The 21,618-nt window shown below is 43.5% G+C and overlaps 1 protein-coding gene across 3 annotated transcripts; it reads right to left on the reverse strand.

Annotated features, from left to right (window-relative positions):
* Positions 1–1,133: 1,133 nt before the first annotated feature.
* LOC131266316 (guanine nucleotide-binding protein G(q) subunit alpha) lies at positions 1,134–20,228 on the reverse strand. Of its 3 annotated transcripts, XM_058268778.1 has the most exons (10): positions 19,885–20,228; positions 11,537–12,613; positions 7,881–8,065; positions 7,561–7,715; positions 6,977–7,105; positions 5,801–5,929; positions 4,829–4,958; positions 4,593–4,746; positions 3,833–3,940; positions 3,082–3,483 (listed from the first exon to the last, which is right to left on the reverse strand). In XM_058268778.1, the coding sequence occupies exons 2-10, from the start codon at positions 11,652–11,654 to the stop codon at positions 3,401–3,403; spliced, it is 1,191 nt and encodes a 396-aa protein (XP_058124761.1). In that variant the 5' UTR covers positions 11,655–12,613; positions 19,885–20,228; the 3' UTR covers positions 3,082–3,400. The 3 variants fall into 3 exon arrangements, with proteins under 3 accessions (XP_058124763.1, XP_058124761.1, XP_058124764.1); XM_058268780.1 differs by lacking the exons at positions 3,082–3,483; positions 5,801–5,929 and adding an exon at positions 1,134–2,890; XM_058268781.1 differs by lacking the exons at positions 3,833–3,940; positions 5,801–5,929 and adding an exon at positions 4,345–4,452.
* Between the last annotated feature and the right edge of the window lie 1,390 nt (positions 20,229–21,618).

Below are 21,618 nucleotides of genomic sequence, written 5' to 3' on the forward strand. Positions count from 1 at the left end.
CGTAGAAGGAAACCGACATCCTGCTCAGCTATATTAATCATTTTTCCAAGTCCTACAACGAAGCGTGATTCACTAGTAATTCCTCCTGCGTTACATGTCCCTACGCCCGTACCATTCCACGGCTGGTAGGTGAAATGATTGCTTACTTTTTAATTTTTCCTTTTTATTTCACAGTCCAAGTAATGCTAACCTTATTGTGCGCACGTGTGTATGCTTGCACATCAAAACCATTTTCGCGCGATACGACACCTAAATGCAACAAACTAAAGCAACCGAAATGGAAATGCATCGACGACGGAGGGGAAAAAGTTTAAGTTGCAAAACGGAAGAGAAACCCCACTTCACTTCGTTTGGTGTTTCCTGCATTTTATTTCCATCAAGAACGCTCGCCACACCGATCACGTGCGCGATTGTGCTGACGGAAGTTGGTAACTTGCACTGGGTGGCAAGCGGTAGGTCCGATAGAAGCCAATAAAGGTAACAACAAAAAAACGACCGATACTATCCCTGCTGCAAAGCAATCGTACCATCGTTGATTCTTGGGCGCGTACGATACACACTAAGTATAACTATGTATAATTCTATGTAACACATTGGGAATAAATATGGATTTATAGCAGGTAAGTTTTACAGATGCTCATGTTACAACCCCGGACATGTTTATGATTATAAGCACTGGTCGGAATGCGCCTTTTCCCCGTATCCTCTGCACAACATTACACGCATTCTTTCTGTCATTCGTTCCCTTGCTTTCCCCCTAATTTTTGTTCTATCTCTCTCGCTCTCTCGCTTTCTCTCCCTTTCGTTATACTTGGTTACCCAACTAGTAAAAGGATACATATATAATTTCCTTCGCCTGCAACCGTACCTAGAATAATCCACAAAATGAGTTATACCTTGTGAAGTATCTTCTTTGTAGGGCTACTGCTAAACACAAGAATACACAGTTTCAATTCGTACAACGGCGAGCTTACAGAAGCGTATCGGTGCTTTCCTGAGCCGGAATCGAAGTGAAAGCGAAGCGGGGAAACGTCAGTAGTGTCCTCTGCAACTAACTTAATCCAACCATGCTTTACAGAATCAAACAAAAATCCACTTCCTTACGGATACACTGAATGAAACCGTTCTTCAAATAATATACAAGTACATATATTTGTTTGTTATATCAAACCCATCGGTTTCGGCGTACTCCGAAAATCACGCAAGGTGAACGACAAGGTTTTGCTTTTTTGCCCAGGAACTGTTCGAGAAACGGATCTGTTTGAGTGCACGTGTACGCAGGGTTAAGGTAAAATGATTAATACATTAAAGGAAGGAAACAGAAAACATCGATACATCTTCACTTATTGGCAAGTAGATGGCTTTCAAAGAGTCCAACACGGGCGTACTAACATGGATGTGGGATTTTGTGGTGAAACTTAAATAAGGAAACGATTGCATTGAAATGGAAACATACTTATGTAACACCTACGATAGTGACAAAAAAAACAAACAAATGACACGGAGCTTAACCGAGAGAGGTTGGTTGAGATTGTAAACTAACTAACTTGACTTGGCTTGCCGGAGACAGATACACGCTACACAAAGCAAATACAAAATTTTCCGTGTGTCTTACACGACCCTCCCCTGCCGTCCCGTTGTTCCCCCCTTGTCGAGATGGAGCAGTTCGGGTTCGGGGAAAGGTTGAAAACGAAAGCAGCTACAATTATTATTAGGCGGTTTGTTCTCCACATTCGTTGCGATTACACGAGGGCTCGGGATGGATAAATCAGCGTTTCAACAGATAAAATGTATAATATGTGCAACCATCTTTCGCTTCCTCTGTTGCTGGGACTTCTGAGCCTGTGCCATATTTGCCTCGTCCGTAGTGACACGCGTTCTAATAGCATACCAGCACTAGGTTCCCATTGTTCTGTCTCTATTTCCTTTGTAGATCGAGTTATGCTACTCAAATCTTTTTTTCTCTCTTTACATAAGCAACGAAGCGAAACGTCGAAGCTGGTTCATTAAATAAAACGTTCTCTGCGCGGTAGGGTATATAGGTATTATGATGAACGTAAAGGATGGAAATTGCGGCGCGTTCACAAGTATAAAATTATCGATCCAGGCGGATGCGTGTGCTCCAAAACTGTCTCGACAAATGCTGCTACTTCGTGGTGTGATGCTGCTGCTAATGATTATGATGACGACGTTGACGATGATCATGGTCCTGGGATGATGGAAAAGCCTGGGTTACGGTTTACCCACGACGAGAAGCCGTCGGCGCACTCCCTCCTTCTCCTTACACGCTACCTTATCTCGCTACACTCTGTTGCTGCACGTGTGTGTTGCTTGTTTTGCGCGTGCTGTTCCCTTTCGCTGCAGCCACCGCTGCTGGTGCCGTGCATTTCTGTTTTGTTTATCTCTTTCCCGGGGGAGGGGTCACATGCTGGTAACGATGATTCGGTTATTCGCTGCTAGAGTTTGTGCTGTTTGGCCACATATGCTGACCACGCGCAAATGGTACCGCCGAAAGCAATGATCAGGAAGCAGCGCATAGGATGGTGTTGAATGGACAGCCGAGCCGGGGAGACACATTAGGTAAGGAGTGTGGCTGGTGGTGGTGGTGGTAATGGGGATGGTAGTATGGGAGTACGGCACTGCGCCACCCATCGTCGAGTTGTGACGGTAACGAGATCATCGCTAGCGAAGAGGTCCACCAGTTGCTGTGCTGTTTCTGGCCCGGTGACGGCGGCGGCGGCGGCACCGCAGCGAAACACAGCGAAAGTCGTGTCAAAAAATGGCAAGCACAACCGGCAACCCCGTGTTCAAACCAGATTGTACTCCTTGAGGTTGGACTGCAGTATCGTGTCCTTGACGGCGGCGAACACGAACCGGATGTTCTCGGTGTCTGCGAGAAGAGCGAAAATGGGTTAGCGATTTACGATAGCTGGACAAGGACGGTGGGAGCATTACTAAATGGGAAAGGGGAATTAGGTGGAAAAGAAAGAAGATCGCTAGATCAAATCCAAGATCAAAATCATAGTAAGCAATGAAAACCATATGAAACCAGAAGCAAAGTTACGTTCAACAAATCGATTCCTTTATTCGAATAATTTTCATTCAGCGTCAGTAGGCTAATTTATTTTATTTTTTTCTCGATAAGTGCGGCATATGTGTGTGAGTGTGTTGGAGAGATAGTGATAGAAAGGTTAAAGGTTAGCTAAGGATTTGTTTTAATGCAAAGGACATAATTTTTCATCGATAAGCTCGATAAAGTGTATGTGTCTGTGTGTTATATGTCAGAAGAAGATACTCTAAACTAAAACCGTCGAGAAAAAGCCGGTGATAATTCGCTAAATTCCATCGACAATTTCGCTAGTCGTGACAACGTGGCCGGCGTGTTTAGTAGTAGTATTACTTAGGCCAAGTTAAATTCCTTCAAGGCAGTTTGCATGATCGTATCTTTAACGGCGCAAAACACAAGCTTAATGTTTTCCGTATCTGTTGGGTGACGTTTAGTAGATTGGTTAACCGGCACGCCGCGCAGTAACAGTAACAGTAGTTGTTGATATCCACAAATTATGCATAAACATTGGTAGGCATTATAAATAAACCGAAAGAAACAGAAACAATTCAGTAAATAAACCCAACAGAACATTAAAAAAAGAGAAACCAACATACTAAAATATACACAATCCATACTCGAACTCAACTGAATCGAAACCGAAATAGGCTGCTAAGATGAAACCAAGGGACTACTCACGAAAGCGGCGGGTTAAATTGAACGTTAGGGAGTATAAGATCAGACGAGGAAAAGACTGGAGTGCAAAAGGAACTGGGATACACTTACCTGTTGCGCACGTGAAATGTGAATAAATTATTTTCTCCGAGTCAGGATTTAAGTCTACAAACATGCGAAGTATAAATTCTCTGGCAGCTATTGCATCTCTTTGTGGTCCTGTAGGTGAAGGGTGAGAAACGACACGAGCAACACGAAATATGGATGAATAAGCGAAGTACTACCGTACGGGGAGGAAAATACAATAGCTTCAAAAACCTACACAACATAAGTTGACGTGTCACGTCGAACGGTAATGTATGAAATGAATGGAATATGGAAAAATATTATATTCCCCGCAAATTGGACCCAGCACTTCACACACGCCTAAGTGTTTCGTAATGATTGTACAACGGACGTACGTGACGACGCTTAACATGATACTTTACCACAGTCACTCAAGTCTACGATATTATCAGGCAATATTGTTACCAGCGATTAGCAATTACTGTTCGATTTTTGTTTCTCCCAATCGTGTCTCTAGCTTCTACATTGTAAGATTGTATTTAAAACAATTTCTTGACCTGTAGCGCAAGTGAAATGTGAGTAGCACATTCGGTCCGGATCGGGATTTTCGCGTAGATAAACTTTCAAAATGAACTCGCGCGCTTTAACGTCATCAAGCTTGGGTCCTTTTTTCGTGTCATGCGAAGAGTGGTTGAAAATTTAGTTAAAAAATTAAATAATCTTATTAAATGAAGAAGTTCGCCAGAGAAACTCTAGACATCGATCTCCCTCAGTATAGCGATCGGGTCGGTCGAACCGCACTTACCATCGTACTCCGGGAAGTAGTCCACTAAATGGGAATACATAATCTTCTCCTCCAGCAAATCCTTTTTGTTCAAGAACAGAATCACCGACGAATGTTGGAACCAGGGGTACGTGATAATGGTCTTAAATAAAGCTTTCGATTCCTCCATTCGATTCTGTTGGCGAAAGTAAAATGTGACGGTGAGTATGGGTGGGTTTTTTTTTAAGATGCAACAAGTAGCAGCTACGAAAGCTTACCTCATTCTCAGATTCAAACAGAATCTGATCGTACTCCGACAGTGCAACCAAGAAGATGATCGATGTGACGTTCTCGAAACAGTGGATCCATTTCCTTCTTTCAGATCTTTGTCCTCCGACGTCGACCATTCTGTGGGGTGTAGCCGTGTGTTGCGGTGGGAAAAAACGGAGCCAAATTAGCACATTTTCTAACTGTACAACATTAACTTGGAGCAGCATTAACCTATTGTTAAATCACGGATATACAAGATTAAGCCAAAACACGTAAACACGCACGAACAAAATTTACTGATTAATTTATGAAAACCATTTGAGAAGCGATTCCATGAAAGCAAACTATTATGAGTGGTCAAATGTATGGTCGTTGCTCTGCAATAAGCACTGTACAAGGAGACGTTAGTCTGTTTCTGGATGACGTCGGATTAGATGTAAAGTAATGATTCAATCTAAGGTATACTCGGGTACGAATTATGATCCTGCTGATCGTAAAGTATATCAATGAACCAAGAATGAGTGTACCGATGGATGGTAAATGGATGATTGGTTAGGGAAAGCGAACGAACTATTTACAACAGACAGATGAGAAAGCTTTACTGGAAAATCCTTTCGTAGAAGCAAACCGAACCTTTACACAGCACCAAAGAACGTTCGTAATATATATATTTTCTTTTAATACCACATAATATTTCGCAGGATCGATGGCATACGGTGAGAAATGAGCATCAAAACCCACATTGCCAACAATCGTTCCGTGTGATGTAGCAGTACAACAACAAGCACAGGCGGGGACAAAATTTACATGATGAATTAGTTTAGTCGATGGTCTTGCACCTGTTTGTTTATACCAAATACGGAATGTCACATTAGCTGATCATACACACACTGTCGGAACCGAGCGAAACCGAACAGTGACTAGCGGGTCACAAAAGGTAATTGTTTTTGGGGTTTTGCTCGCCTTTGCGAGCTCCATACCTAAAGATGATGCTGTCCAAATCGAACGGATACTCTAAAATGCCCGTTGTCGGTGCCCTAGCTCTGAGAATGTCTTGTTCGGTTGGGAGGAAATCTTCTTTTTCGATACGCTCCATATCGCTCAAGTAGCTAGAGGGTAGATAAACGGGAGGTCGAAAAAGAAACGAACCATGATATCCATTATACGTGTATGTATGTGTGTGTATAGAGGCGGAATGTAGTGATGTTGTGTAGAGAGTTTGCGACCCTGAGAGTTAGTTCTGTCCCGTTACAAGTTACCCAAACACATGTTTTCCCTGCAGGAGGATAGTCAAAGTTTCGAGGTGACGTTTCGTTCGTTATTCTGCAATATTTTTATCTGTTCTGTACCCGGAAAGATTATCTGTCCGAACGGAATATTCTCTACCTATCCGTACACGGAAGAACACCGTTGATCAACGCTTTTGGATTGTTTTCTATCCTGCCATTACTGGCTCCTAAATCCTAAACATTTGATTTCCAACATGGACCATATCACTCCACAGTTTTTGTTTTTCGACTTGATTTCAGCTTAAGCACAGTTTAAAGCACGTGAGATAATGTAATAGTAATTATTCTTTGACCCCTTGAAGATGGTATGATAGTTTCCATTATTCCTTACAGCGCACATACATCCCAATGGTTTACTTCATGCCAAACAAAAGGTTATAAAAAGCGTTAGATTTAGTGTGAAATCCGACATGCAGGCAACGAATGCATTTTTTTTTTTTTCATATTAACAACACAACAAAGGAAATTTCATTCGTTAGCAAAAACACAATTGTTAGTATTTTTCATATGCATTCTACCCGCAGGCACAATAAGCCAACATGTAAAATGAAAGATTAAGCGGCAAATAGATAGATAGAAACCATCAAAACAAAATTTGAATAAATATTGTTTAGGTGTTAACGAACAAAAAACAGAGGTATAAAATTGGTTTCGCAAAACAAATTGAGTCCACCACAAATGGGCTTTCCACCAAACGGATGCATATGACAATGAATAGTAACAATGAACAGTGCAAAAAAAGTGAACATAACAGGCATATGGTTAGACAAAAATAGAAAAACGAAACAATGCAACAGGACACAATACGTATGGCATGCATGCGGTCTCCTCGCTTCAACGGTGTGTGTCCGTTAGTAGTAACTCTACCTAAACCGGATCTCTTCCAGATCGAAGGGGTATTCGATAATGCCGGTCGTGGGCACACGCACTCTCAGAATGTCCTGCTCCGTTGGAAGATAGTTTGTTGCCGCGACACGATCGATCTCCATAAGGTAACTACGGCGACGGAAGGGACAGATGGGACGAATCAGAGATCAGTATATGTTTCAACTTCAAATTTCAGTCGTCGTTTGTTCGCCCGAACATTATTGAACGAAACATAAAATAAAAAGAGAGCATTGAACGAACTAACTCAAAAAGAACAGATGATCTAAATATTGGTACTAACAACACAAAATCCTTCCCTCAATTGCTCCTTGCATCAGAAACAAGTAGTCTTTTTTGACGAACTAAACAAGACATAACAATTTTAGTGTCTACAGATTGTAACCCCCGATGTAAAAGTGACTAAAAACACTCCGAACGAATACATAAATTCGGGGCAATTCGCGAATGTTCAATCAAGCGGCTCCCAGAGTAAGAGCCGACAATTCAACAGAACAGAACAGAACAGAACTAAACGCGGACGGGTAGTAATGGACGGAACGGGTGGAGTAGAACCAAACACGTACTATTTGGCGGAATCTGTTAGCTGATACTCTCTCCTCCGGTCGTAACACTCCTGGATGCCCGCGTCGGCCCATAAGTCTTTGATTGCTTGAACGTATGGCGGTTCGAATGTGGTCACTGTCTCGAAGTCAACGCTTCGTATTAGTTCGGCATGTTCCTACAATGAGAGAGAGAGTAAAAAAAAAGGCACACTGTTAGCCAACAGGCTGTTGCATCATCATCTTGCCGTTCAACGCGGTGCAGCAGCAGCACACGGTTAATCGGATTCGATTCGGTCTGCTGGTTGAATCCGCCGGCCGTGAGGAGGTTGGGATGTACTTACGATATTCGCCGGATCACTGTACAGAATTTTCAGCAGATCCATCGCCCGTATCATCGACTGCATTGCCATGAAAATGTTTTGGTATACTAGTTTGATGAAGCCCCGCTTGTCCTCGTCCGAGTAACCACTACCGTGGATAATGCGCATCTGCTTGATGAATGTTGATTTACCCGATTCGCCAGTACCTGTGTGTAGAAAAGTAGAGTAGAAATGTAGAGCGTTGCAATGGTGGGTTCAAAAAAAATAATCAATCCGTCGTATATTTCAATTTCCCTATCAGACACCCTAACGGATAAGCTTTGATCATCACCACCAGGAGGCGCGTTGGAGCGATCCTATGACACATTACGCTTTATACCATTTGTTACTATCATGATCTTATCAGCAAGAAATCGCTCAGGAATTCCGAATCAAAACACTATTAAGTGAAATGCAAAATATTGCACATGTTTGGGTGAGAATTCAATAATCCGATGTTATGGTTCGTACGGGATTCTGTTCTCTCTTTCGGTACAAAGCAGTAAATATGTTTAAAAGTGTTGGGAACAAAATTTGAACTGCTTGTTTTTCAAATATACTTCGCTTCGCTCATTGTACCAATCAAGCTTGAAGCTACAATCCAACCAGGGCGAAGCGAACTCGAACTCCCCGACATCCTGGATGCAGTGGAAGCAAGTTCAAAGTTTTGGAGTATTTGTATTCTTAAGAACTCCTTTACACTAATTCGATTATTATCACCGCTGAGGGGAAAAACTATTATTACAATTATTGGGGAGGATTCCATAACAAATGTATACATTGTATGGATTGAAAATCTGTTGTAGTATGTAAGAGGATACGTTTTTCATTTGATTGTTGCGGAGATTTATTTGTTATGTACTGCTAAATACACTGAGGAAAGAAGACTAGCATTATCGCCAAAACTGGCCAAAAAGGGTCGCACTGCGTTGTTTGTAGTTTTGTTTCCTATTTATTTGTGATTTTCTGCGCTTTCGTAATAGAAGCACGATTAGGTCAGTAATTGAAAACCGTCCATGTGAATTAACAAATCCGCTAGCAGCATGACCCTGCAACGATCTGCAAGCATGATCCTCCTTCTGAACCACTTCAAATTCTAGAGAGAAAAAAGACATACCAAATGGCACGATCTTCTATGGGAAGTGTGTGCAAGATACGTGTTAAGATTTTTACGAAATCACAAGCACAAAACACACTCGCAATAGAAGAGCAAAAAAATGAGTACAAAGAAAACACCAAGAAGATGTTCATACGCTAAAATGGCCATCATCGCTAGCTGAATGGTAAGTTAGTTTGCCTACTTTAGCCTAGGGCTTTTCGCGAGAAGAACGCAACGTTACTTGCATCAAGGTGAGGAGGGTATGGCACACATATGCCAGAGAGTTGGGGGTCTGGTACGGCGGGTTCCGCGGGGAGGTGGAAATGACCAGAAGGGCAAATCGAGAAACGATTAGCGTAGCGTGCATTTTTGCTGCTGATATGCTAATGATTTGTTTACTCTCTTATGGGTTGTAGCTGAAGGAGAGATGGTGTTCTGTTTGCGCTTATATTGCTGTTTTTTTTCTGCACCGAACGATTGAACTAGTGTGATTTTATTTCCTTGGTTCGATTCAAACGGATTTCAATATCAGTTGTTTTATCCGTTTTTATGTTTAACTGATTGTTCTTATTGTGACAGTCTTTATAATTGAAACGATCGGACGTGATCTATCCTGAAGGGAACCACCATTTAAGAAAGTGTCGGACTTCCGGGTTAGGTATCCAACAATTCGGTGCAAGATAAGACTGATCCGGAAACCCCCGAAGAAACAACTATTACCTACCCCGCCGCTCGCATTCATGACCACCTGCCGGCGGCGATGGAAAAAGAAGCCGCTGTCAAAGAATCATTCATGAAACCCGTCATTCAGGATATTGACAACAGCAAACAACACCACCCGGGGTGGGGTTAGGGTGAAAGGCGGCAAATGGGGCTTGCGTCGTCGGGAAAATCCTTCCTGAATTTCACTCACTCTCTTTCTCTCTCCCTTCGCTCCGATTTTTATTTCATTCTCCCGCTCACGATCTCTTACCGAGAGCTGGGTGTGGTACAGGCAGTAGAACTAATTAAGCATTCCTTCCTCCCGTTTCTACATGCTCGACTATCTCGGTACACCGGGGCATACACAGGTACACACACACAAGAGCGCGCACAGAGACTCCAGCCACACAGTGGAAAGTTGATCCTCTGAGGATGGCAATAGAGCAAAAAAAAACAACAAGAGGCGAACCACACACCCGTGGGGAAAAAGTTTTCCAATAAGCGAGCTGCAAACGATTGTTTTCCAATGCTTGCCCCCCAGCGGGTCGGAGGAAGTTGCATTCAGTAGTGTACAAAGACAGTGGGATTTTTTTGTGGGAAATTCATATTTCTTCAAAATAGGAGAAAATTTCCTTTGCATCTAAGCTAAAACTGTGAGGCATTTTGCCGAAAAGTGGTGCACAACAGAGCAATAAACCTTCCGGCAGTGAAAGGAGAGTGTTTGCGTGTGGTGTGGGGTGAGAGGGTTTGAACAGAGAGTGAATAAGATCACAGCGCACACATACAAACACACACACACACCAACAAACAACCGCACACAGTCAACCAAGGGAAAACTGTTTGAATCAATGACAGCAGACCACCATATCCGCGTAAAGGCCGCATCGAGAGCCAACAGATTGCAATATGTATATGCTCCGCTTCAAGTAAAACCCCGAGTGCGGACATGCGCATTCCAGGCGTCGAGTCTTTTGGTCGGGTTTTCCTCCGTCCAAACCCCGCCCGACGTGTGGCAATGGCAATGTGGATTCTAATACCCCACGGAGCCACTGCCCCTTCTTGCCGCACGGCCCGGTGCCTTCGATGTCTCTCCTCGATGTAGGGAGTTTTCCTTCGTTTTTCTTTCCCCCCATGTGAGGAGGGATGCGCCTCACATTCTTCCCCACAATGAATGAACGGAAGTGAGTGGTGAGTCTCGGTTATACACACATACACACACTCACAATGATCTCGCTTAGTCTCACGTTCACGTTCGCAGTCGGAGGTGGAAAAAAAACGGAAATTTTCTCCGCATCCCTCCAGAGCTCGCCGAGAGAGAGAGAAACATAAGTGAGAAAACCCGTTGAGAAAAATCGGGAAAAGCTATCGGGCAGGACACCGTGATGCACGCTGGAAAAGTGTCACAACATTTGTGCTGTCGTCACCCCGCACCAGAACGCACTGACGTTCTCTCACAGGACGATGATGATGATGAACGATTTCTTCGAAGTGAGGCAAAAGCCTTTTGGGTTTGATTCTTTCCTTCTTCAAAGATCCGACAATACTATCGTCCACCAACATGAAATGCGCTCGAAATCGGTCCGGATTTCAAACGCTTTGCAATACGAGTATACTGAAGGATTCGATTCGCTCTTTTCGCGTCGTGCAAGACAGACTAACTAAAAAAGAAGCAGAAAAGTTATTGGAATCATTCATAAACATCTGAAAGCATAGAAAACTTGTGAAGGTTCAATCGTTCAACGTAAGGATCCGCCGAACGCATTCAGATGGAGGCGCCTGGTGGTTCAACGTGCTTTCACGCGTTTCGTTCGTTCAAACTCGTACACCGCACACTTACCGAGCAGTAGCAGCTTCAGCTCTCGCCTGGCATCCCGTTTGTCTCGTCGCAGCTGCCGCTCAATCTCCTGATTGATGCGCTTCTGCTCTTTGGCTTCCTCCGACAGGCAGCACTCCATTCTGCGACCGTGCTGGGGGCGGGGGGGTTCGAAGGGGAAGGGTTTGGGAGTCTTGGTACGTATCCGGATCCGCGTCGACGGCTAGAGGCGTCACCGATGACGTCGACTACTAGGTGGTGGCAACCGATCACACTGGCCAAAACCGGATGCAAATCCCAGACCCGGCAACCCAGGCTTACATACACACAAACACACGCACAATGCCGGTGGTTGGGTTGGTTTTTTTTCTTGTTTTTTCCCTTACTCGCCACCTGCAGTTTCCACCGGAACACGACGAGGTGTCCCTAACGTTCGCGCACACGCAACAGGACAAGATCACTTTGGTATACGGTTCACAGCTGCACCGGAGATTCCCAGGCCTGTTGTTGTATTCGCTGCTAGTTGGTTGTCTATACGATTCCGGTGTGTGTCCTTTGCTTTTTTTTTGTTTCCGAGTTACACCACACCACGTGCTACGTTGACATTGACTGTTTATTGCTCGTCCTTTTCTCGTTTCTCCTCCGACCCGTCGACGAACACTTTTCTTTTGCTTTCTATTGCACTAATTCAATTATCACAATTCCCCGCGGCCCTTTTCCCAGGTAGAGGACACACGCAACACCGCGATCCGGTGACCGTAATCGGGGTGGCCGGGAAATGAAATGGAAGTCTCTGCCGTTGTGCTGCCTCTGCCCAGAAGGAGGATCACGCGACGCACATCTACACACACACACACACACACACCACAAGGGATGATATCTCTTCGACTCACTCACAGCGCCACGGCCAGCGTGGAAGGTGGTTGGTGTGTGTGTATCGATCACACAGGATCCCGGATGATCAGCGCGGCGATTTGTGTGTCTTTCTAACACTGGCACACTGGTTCCATCGAACGTCGCGCGCCGGTCGGGGGGCGGTTTTCCATCAACCAACCAACAACAACAAAAGCTCAACTTAAGAACTTAACCAACAACAAAAAACTATCGATAGAGAAAAAGAAAAAAGAAAGAACAGATCGAGTTCAGAGGTATGAACGGTAGAACAGAAAAATATTAATCAATTAATCAATCGATCGGAAGCAATTTTGAGAGAGAGAGAGAAACTGAATCGACTGCTGAAGAAAGGAAAACGGGTTGAACGGAAACGCAAGCAAACCGAGCGGAGAAACACTAGGACAACGGCGAGCAATAGCACGCCCGGGAACCGGAAATAACAACCGAAAGGGGTCAAAAAACAGACAAACCAACGGAACGGGGAAAGAGAAGGAAACAAAAACGAAGGAGGCTAGGACGGACGCCGACGCGCAGCTGTTGGGCCAGCAGAGCGCCACCGAGCGGCCAAGAGGACGACGCTTGCGAGCTGCTGCTGCTGCTGATGCTGCTGCTCCTGTTCAGCCACCGGCCACGGTCGGAGTGGGCCAGTTCCACCGGAGAGGACGTCGCTGCCAAGGCGCGCGTATTGCCCCTAGCGCTGACCGCCGGATCGGAAGCCGGCTGGTGCCGGGGATGGAGGTTCGCACCGTACCGTCGTTGCCGACGATCGGGGCAGCGGTTGGCGGATCGTCGCAATCGGGGTCAGCGGCACAGTCAGGATCATACACAGGTTCAACACGCGTACACTCCCAAAATTAGAACGCCTGGTTCGGTCTGTCCGGCTTCTTGGTTCAATGTTCGGCTGGACACATTCAAATGGTCGCTTCTAACGGCAGAACACATCTAACCGACAGGAGAACGGGAACATATCCAAACACCGACGACGACACAAACACATCCACACACACACACACACGCACAGGTTCTATTCCAATTGCTAAGTATTTTTGCAGCAAAATCACAGCAGAAATATTACAATAGCCTACATTCAACGATTACTACACGAGAGGGAAAGAGAAAGAGAGAAAAAAGGAGGTGTAAAATAAAGTTTGACTACTAGTCGATAAAGTTCGATGGCACGTTTCCTCTCGAGCTTGGCTTGCTTTTCGAACGTTCAGAGATCACTTGGATGACACGGATGGGGGTATGAGTCGATTTGATTTGATAGTATTTTCCAACCAGGGTGGATCGTTTGTTCCACGCACAAACACAGGATACCTTCGGCCAGGGAGCCTTCCAAGGAAAACAACAGGAACACTTTAAGTTTCGTCGAACACAATCCGGCGGTGACACCAAGCGGCGAGTGCGTACTGAAAGTCGTCGCGAGTTGGCGTGCCCTTTTATAGGATCGCCTCCTTTGCTGCAAATTGAAATGCATCGATTGAAGGCACCACACACCCACAAAACGCACGTTAGATAAACTGTCCTTTAGAACTGTCCAAGTGCCGTGGTCCTATGTTCCACTGGGAAGGAAGGTCAGCATCGCGCGAAAGGAATTGTTTTACGAGCCTTCGTGGGTCTTCCTTCCTAGCCCATTCGCACGCGGGACGGCAACTGAGGTGATACACTACCTTAGGGGAAGGTCAGGTGATATGCACCACCAAAGCGAAACAAGTGAACGAAATTCTCCATCGTCCACGGGACTGTTTTTTACCTAACTTCTATCAAGAACACACTTATCAACAAAGTTCAATGAACAATTATGGGTCAAAATGTCCCTGTTTGGGGGATAAAATCCACTGCGTAAATCACAAGAAGTGCTAATGCAAAGTCTACGACTTTGACTGATATTTCAAAGACCAGTTTAGATTACCAAAATAAATGAAATATTAATTCACATACATTTTTGGACAGCGTCTTATTTTGATGTCTCAAAAACATTTGTAAGGACTATAAAAACGTATTCCTTACAATACACAATTGTATTGTATTCAGATACCATACGGATAAGTCGATTCCGCAAAATGTTTGAAAGATCAGCAAAACAATAAAAAGAAATGCTTTTAAAAAACATGTCAAAAACACATTCTTTTCTGGGAAATAATACGAGAATCTGTAAATTTGGCTCAACAAACTCGTTAACTTATTGAGGGAAAATCTGAACAATGTAAGCTTACAGAAAGTCTTTGCATTTTTATAAAACTTGACAAAGCAAACCATATATGGAACTTGTTTATAAAAGTAACATATTTTGAAGTTAATAATAATTTGACTTAAAACATGAATGCATCTACCCTACCAGTGTATATTGCCCCGCGTTCCCCTTTTCCCAGCTGAGTCTTCTGGCCGTATGCTTTCATGTGTGCCAGACACGTGAGTTCTCGTTTTCACTAGATTTTCTTTTTTTGTTCTGTTTTTTGGTTTTTGGTTCCTGCTTCACAATTAGCCTGGATATCGACGAGGTCGGCTTGTGTGGACGTAGCGCCGACACGGCACAACCAAGGCACCGGGAGGACGTAGGGCTCTCGGCGACCACATACTAGGGTCGCCAGATGATGATGATTTAATTTAATTACGCGCGCTTCCTGGCCAGCACTCTTGTACAACTCTTGACAGGGCTGCACGTGACCAGCAGGACCGGTGTGTGTCACACCAGTGCCAGTCCCAATGTCGAAATCCTTCGAAAGTGGATTAGACCCCTTCGCGCTCCCCGCTCTCCTCCGCACAACGTTACCGTCACATCGCGACCAAAAGCTCTTGGTTTACAACCGAAAAGTACACGAAGACGTTTGTTGCGCCGATGAACGGAGTTTTCAATTCGACGGCTGATGTGTCCTAAAACATACACACACACACTTTATTGATTTGATAGCGTAACCTTGCGCAACCAACTTTAAAAAAGCACCGACGTTGGGCGAAGGTTGGATTGCAGAAAACACTGACCTAAAGATGGGGTGGTTCAGCAACGTTCCCGTAACCCCCGAACGAATTGTTCCCGAGGGACCAGTGGAAGGTAATTTATCGAAACGCATCAATCACCGTGACATAACGGGGAGGTACCACATTAATTTGTTACATGACATTGAGAAGACACGATAAACTAAACCGGTATGTAAAACTGTTGCAAATCTATTAATTTTTCCACCATTCGTAAGTGTTACAATTGGGAGTATGCTTAAGGGTGGCAGATTTAAACAGTTATATCGATTATAATCACCACAAATAAACACTATTTTGAAATAATTCAAAAAAAAAGAATGTCATGCTAAAATCTGCCGAGCTGGCCGTCGAGACTTTATCAGTCCGGCTCTCAACAATGCGGGTTAAAAAGTCAACACGAGTGTTTGTAAATAATTGTAAATAATCTTTCAAGTTAGTTAATCATGTGATGAAACTAAGAAAACTAAAACCTATTTCTTAACACTCCACTAATCGGCTGCATGAAGTAAAGAAAGGAAGCAAAAACCAACGAAAATGCTACAAATATGAACGTGGATATTGAATCCGCTTACTGAAATGAGTCCTTCATGTGAATTAAGTTTATAAAAAATAACATAAACATTAAAAACTAAAATTTTTAAAAGATAGTTGTTTATGGTTGTTGTTCGTAACCCTAATTACCACAAATTGTGTGTTATGTTGCAGCCTATGCAGCCTGAAGTAAGTGTAAGTACAGGAGGGTCAAGAGGCGGCGTATTGCAAATTGCAACCGTTGGCAAGACAGGATTTGTGATGATAACACGAATCAAAGAAAAACCAATTTCCGTACGTAAGTTTACCTGAGTTCTGAATCCAATGAAGTTATGATACTACCGCGAGGCTCCCCATCAGTATTCTAAATTTTATAGCCATCCTAAGAAGTTGATTACAAGCTTAAGATCAACTATCACTATCAAATGTGTGTCCAGGTCAATCGGCACGAGGTCCAGATGGCCATTCATAACGAGAAGGTCATTGTTTTGTATGCATTTTTGGCCGGAGGTGTGATCGATCGGTACTTCTTGGGAGTTGACGGTATCGAAATCGTCGCTGTTGTTGACCCAAACTGGGCAATTTGAACAATATTTTGCATGAGCGACTTCCGAGGTCATAATTATTTCTCACAGCGACGATGGTGTAAAATGTTCCAACAAGCCGCAAACCTCCGATGACCTCAGAGCACAACCAATCAATGAGATTCAGTCCAATTTGCGCAGCTTAGTCAAGGAAACACATTACCAAGCCAAACTGCGGTGAAAATTTGAACGATATAATAGTTCACACATATGAAACTGAGATCGTGTCGATATTTCACACAAAGGTTGTTTTATTAAAGGATGTGTATAACGCCTAGTATGTGACGAAAATTGAGTTGGAGTTGAGTGAGAAAGAATACGAACAATCGTACCTTATACTTAATCCAACGCTAGGGTAAAAGCAATGAACCATGTCCGTCGGACAGTGTATGCTCCCCCGTCCCAATCCTTGGGCTTCTTCATTCTCCGACTTGCCTCAATAAAAAGTCAACGGTGTAATCGTCTGAAAGGGCAGCATCTTATCGTGGCGGTGATCTGCGGGTGACACCGTTCGCATGGTCATATCTTATCATGCGATAAGTTTTACTCTGGATGAGTCTTTGGCGATTCCATAGAGCTTTTGATAACAAACCGGTCACGGGCGGTAAGATTAACCGAGCAGGAGCGATTCCTTCCTTGGTGCAGGACGTGATACATGCTCACATCACTTTATGTTTATTTTCAATACGGTTTCCAGTATATTTCCTGTTGTATAACTAAACGAAGATACTAGCCGCGTCACAATTGTGTTAGTTGTTGGATTATTTTTTGATGATTTTTTATAATTCGTTTTATTTCCTTCCCATACGTTTATACAGTTCTATATTACAGCCCTTCCAGGTTAAATTCCTTTCAAAGAACTAGCAGGAAAATTTCTGATAAGATGATAACCAGCCAATTATATAATATCGGCGACCATAAAAACACTTCGATTGAACAAAATGTATGTAGATAATAGTTTGAATGCCATTCTATAAAGAATTATGTGATATTAAAAAAAGTTGTGGGTGTAAGATCTCATCTGTTGTTTAATTGAAATATTATGTGTATCCAAAATAACTTCTTGTTTTGCCAGTACATGCCCAAGCAAGAAGAAATTTTCTATTAACAAACAAGATACGAATAACGGAAAAGAGTTTAAACATGTATCGCACGCAGAAATGTATCTTTGAACACAAATTGTCCTGTCTCTCGTTCGCAACTTCACAGATTTAGCAAGGCTTCCTACATCTCGACAGATCGATCCTGACCAGTTTTGTATGCTGCTTAACCCCGAGAGATATGATGAATACCATCCGAATAGTAGGTCGGGTCGGTTTTATCATACAACAAACTATTCATAGCACCCAGTAGTGTGACCTTAATAGATGTGCAGCTTCATGGAAAATAGTTGTTGCTCGCAGTAGGCCAAATGTAATCCCCTGACGAAGAGAGTCTGGAGGGACCTACCTATTCAGGCATTTGACTTGATTTGAACTGTTTGCAAAAGGTACCATTGTTTCAGTCGCAGTAGGATAAAGTTTGCGAAAGTGATGCTTTGGTCACCGATGTTCTTCCTTCGCTATCGTGTGCTGTGGCTCAATTTGATGATTGTAAAATAAAAGTGCTGATTAAGTAAAAGACCATGTTCAAAACGTCGATTCTAAATGCGTTTGATGCGTCGGTCTTATTGTGGTTCTATTTCCATCAGTCGTATTGTAGTTATATTGATATCACCATAGGATCCTTTGAGCATTTTCATCCCAGTTCATACTTTCCGAAAAAGACTTGGAAAATACTTTGACTGGATTTTCGCTGAGGACGATGGACACACACACACGCTCGCACGACGTCCCTTCTCACATTACAAGGCTCGGTCTGCGATGAAATTTTCCTTTTCCATCGCAAACACACGACACAGGGGCACACAAACAACCATTCACCCATGCACACATACACACTCACACACAAACACCACTTGCTCGATGAGCGGATGAGACAAGGATGAGTCCGCTCGCTCTCATTTTAAATATCCAGACCTGTTCGCCGTACGCGGTCGATATGCGCGTTTTACATCATTGATTTATTTTATATCGGGCGAGGCAGATTTTTCATCTTATTCGGTTTCTCCCACCCGCTGAACCCCGCGCACTCGCGCTCTGGCACCGAAACCGTTCCGCAGGTACTATTTGTTTCTTTTACATTCAATTTAACCAAAATCGAAGGAAATTTTCCGTATGGTCGTTTTATTTTGGGAATTCCATTGCAATGCGCTCGAATGTAATCTTATTCGTAGCCACTAAATTCTCCTTTTTCGAATCGTGTAATTTTTGCTCCTCAAAATCGTCCCGGCACGACCATCTCACTCCTGTTTAATGCGAATATCTCACTTCACCTTCTCACTTCACTGCGCAGTGTGCGATCATCGATAATGACTCATTTTCGTGCACTCGATACACTTTGCATCAAGGATGATCGTGGAACGTTTCTTTAACTGCGGAATCTCGCTGGAGGACTAAAACTTTATATCTTTATATCCCCTTGATCAAGTACTGTCGAGCCGAAAGGTGCGAATCTACCATTTTTCTTCCGATGACAGTACTATTTTTCTCACGGTCACCACTTTCACACAGTCTCTCGACTCATTACATCCCATCACGTCTCGTTTCGTATCTCATCTCACGTACAAAAAGAAAACCAAGATCGGAGGAAATGACAAGCTGATCCCATCGACCTCTGCCGCAGCTTATCCGCGACATTTGCACACGAAAAACCAAGATAACACGGTACGGAACCCGGGCGGCAGAACGAATTGCGTTGATTTAACTTCCGTACTTTTGCTATTCCTTTGAAACGGGCACTTGTGTTTAGGAGAGCTCTAATTTGACACCACCGACGCGCAGAGCAGAAACAAGAGCTGCTGCTGCTGCTGTGCGACTACTACTACGACGATTGCTCTCTCCCACGAAAAGGGGGGACGACTGCTTGGATTTTTACACAATTTTCATCTCACGGTGTCGCGCAACGGGCAACCACCACCACCAGCGCTTCTTCTCGCGGGGTGGAATATCTGCCCGTCCGTGAGAAACGGTGCGCTGCTGAACCAAAAGCTGCAAATATTGGGAGGTATGCCATTTACAAAGGCGGCGAGCGAACCAGAGATGCTTTTCACGTAGTTTGTGTCGCTGGATAATTCGTTACCCTAAAAAGTAACCCTCTTGCTTTTTCCTCCTACCAACCGAAAGGCAAGGAAGAGAAAGGGTGGCGTTGGAAAAAAAAATATATCGTAACACCGGAACACGCACACGTACCACACCGGAAAAATTAACTTCGTCCGACCACCAACCGGACAGAGGACACCGGACGAAACCAGCAACCTAATGGCAATAATGACCGAGGGGTAACCTTTTTATTCTGCTTCTTTTTGTGCCGCAACTAAGCGCACCGACGCACACCACGGGAATACGCGCACGGTTCTTCAATCGGCCATTAAGATGACGCGGTGTTCGTCAGGCCCCGACGGTCGATCTGCTTGCTGCCTGCACTGCAGGGCGTTTTGACAATGCACGAACTGCACGAACACGAACTGCTCCGGATTTTGGTCGCACCGGATGCACTTTTTATGGCTCCGGTTGGAGCTTGCGAATGCAGACCGAAATCGACAGCGTTTTCTTTTCCCGTGAAAAGAAAAGACTTTTTTCTTCGCTGCTCCGTACTCTCTGCTGCGCTGTTCTGCTGCTATTTCTTGCTTCTGCTGCTGCTGGCTACTACTGATTCTGCTGTTGATGCACCCACTGGGTTCGCTCCGCTCCTGTGAAGATAAACGATGTACCCAGCTCCGAAATCAATATATTCCTTTTGGATCGCAATAATTTCGTTTGTTCTTAAATGAAGCAAAAACAATTAACAATTCAATAAACATTTAAACTACTTTCAGAAACACAAAAAAATTACGCTATATTTAGCGAAAGTTATAAACCTTTACCTTTACAACCAAAGATACTCTCGTAACCGTATAACCAACTTACCCCCCGGTTAGCCCACACAATTTGTGACGGAGATTTGATTTTTCTGTACTTCATGTTTTTTATGAAGAGATGTCGGATCGATTTAAAATGTTCAGTGAAGATACTAGAAAAGTTATTTCAAAATAAAATTTTAGAGATTACTCGAGTTGGCGGTTCTAAGGGTAACAAAACAAGATCAAGGTAACTGGAAAGTCTAGATCTCAGTGTCCATGGTCTCGCAGATAGAAACTTCCCTGCTGTGTGAAGTCATGGAATACGGATTCTTTTGGTTGCCCTGATTGGCGAAATTAAGTGTGTTGCTCGACCTCATGAGTAGTCTTCCTCCAGAACATATTCCGAAAGCCTCAATTTCTTGCTTTTTAGGTGAAACACACCCGGTTGACAAAAATTCAAATTTTTTGCAGCTGTCATGTAGTACCAGCAAGTTTTTCCATGGCAGATTGCTGGGACTCTTGCTGGAACTACATAGTACCAGCAACAATGTCAATTTCTGTCAACCGGGCACCAAATTTGCAGTTGAATCCACTTTCTTGGCTAATCGTGAGAGGTAAATAAAATTTCAACAAACTTTCAAAAAATTTCCCACGGTTTTTGGCTCGTTATATGGTATGCTGCGACCTCTTTTCCATTGATCTTGATACCAAATCGTTTTGATAGGTTCGTTTACCAAAATGCCCACCACTAGTTGCTGCTTTTGCATTGAATCTGCTGTTTCTACGCTACACGTCTCTCACTCTCTTTCACTAAACTTTCGCAGTTCTTCTCTCATTCTCCTCCCTGCTTTGAAGCGCATAGAGATGATTTTGATAAATTGTTCTACAAGCAAAGGAACTAAGTTCATAACTGATCTAGATTTATGGTTTCTGAGTTCTTAAGCCCACTTAGAGCATAACTATTAGTAAATTTATTCAACATTTACAAAACCAATATTATCCTAGGGCCAAATGGAGTGAGTAACAAGGGTTTCGAAGCCGTGATATCTCTTACTAAAATGATTCAACTACAAAATTGAAACAGGGAAACATAATGCGATCTACGCCATACCCTATTTTATTCTACATGTCTTGTACGATAAATTCGAAATTTATGATAAACCATTTTGTTTCGTTTC

Source organism: Anopheles coustani, chromosome 2 (assembly GCF_943734705.1).
Source record: "Anopheles coustani chromosome 2, idAnoCousDA_361_x.2, whole genome shotgun sequence".
NCBI classification, from domain to species: domain Eukaryota; kingdom Metazoa; phylum Arthropoda; class Insecta; order Diptera; family Culicidae; genus Anopheles; species Anopheles coustani.

Coding starts and splice junctions, on each gene's coding strand:
- LOC131266316 (XM_058268778.1), bottom strand. CDS start 11,654: ATGGAGTGCTGCCTGTCGGAGGAAGCCAAAGAGCAGAAGCGCATCAAT. Junction 4,959..5,800: donor TTGGACAGCATCATCTTTAG/GTATGGAGCTCG, acceptor TACACCCCACAG/AATGGTCGACGTCGGAGGAC. Junction 3,484..3,832: donor ACATTTCACGTGCGCAACAG/GTAAGTGTATCC, acceptor GTCACCCAACAG/ATACGGAAAACATTAAGCTT.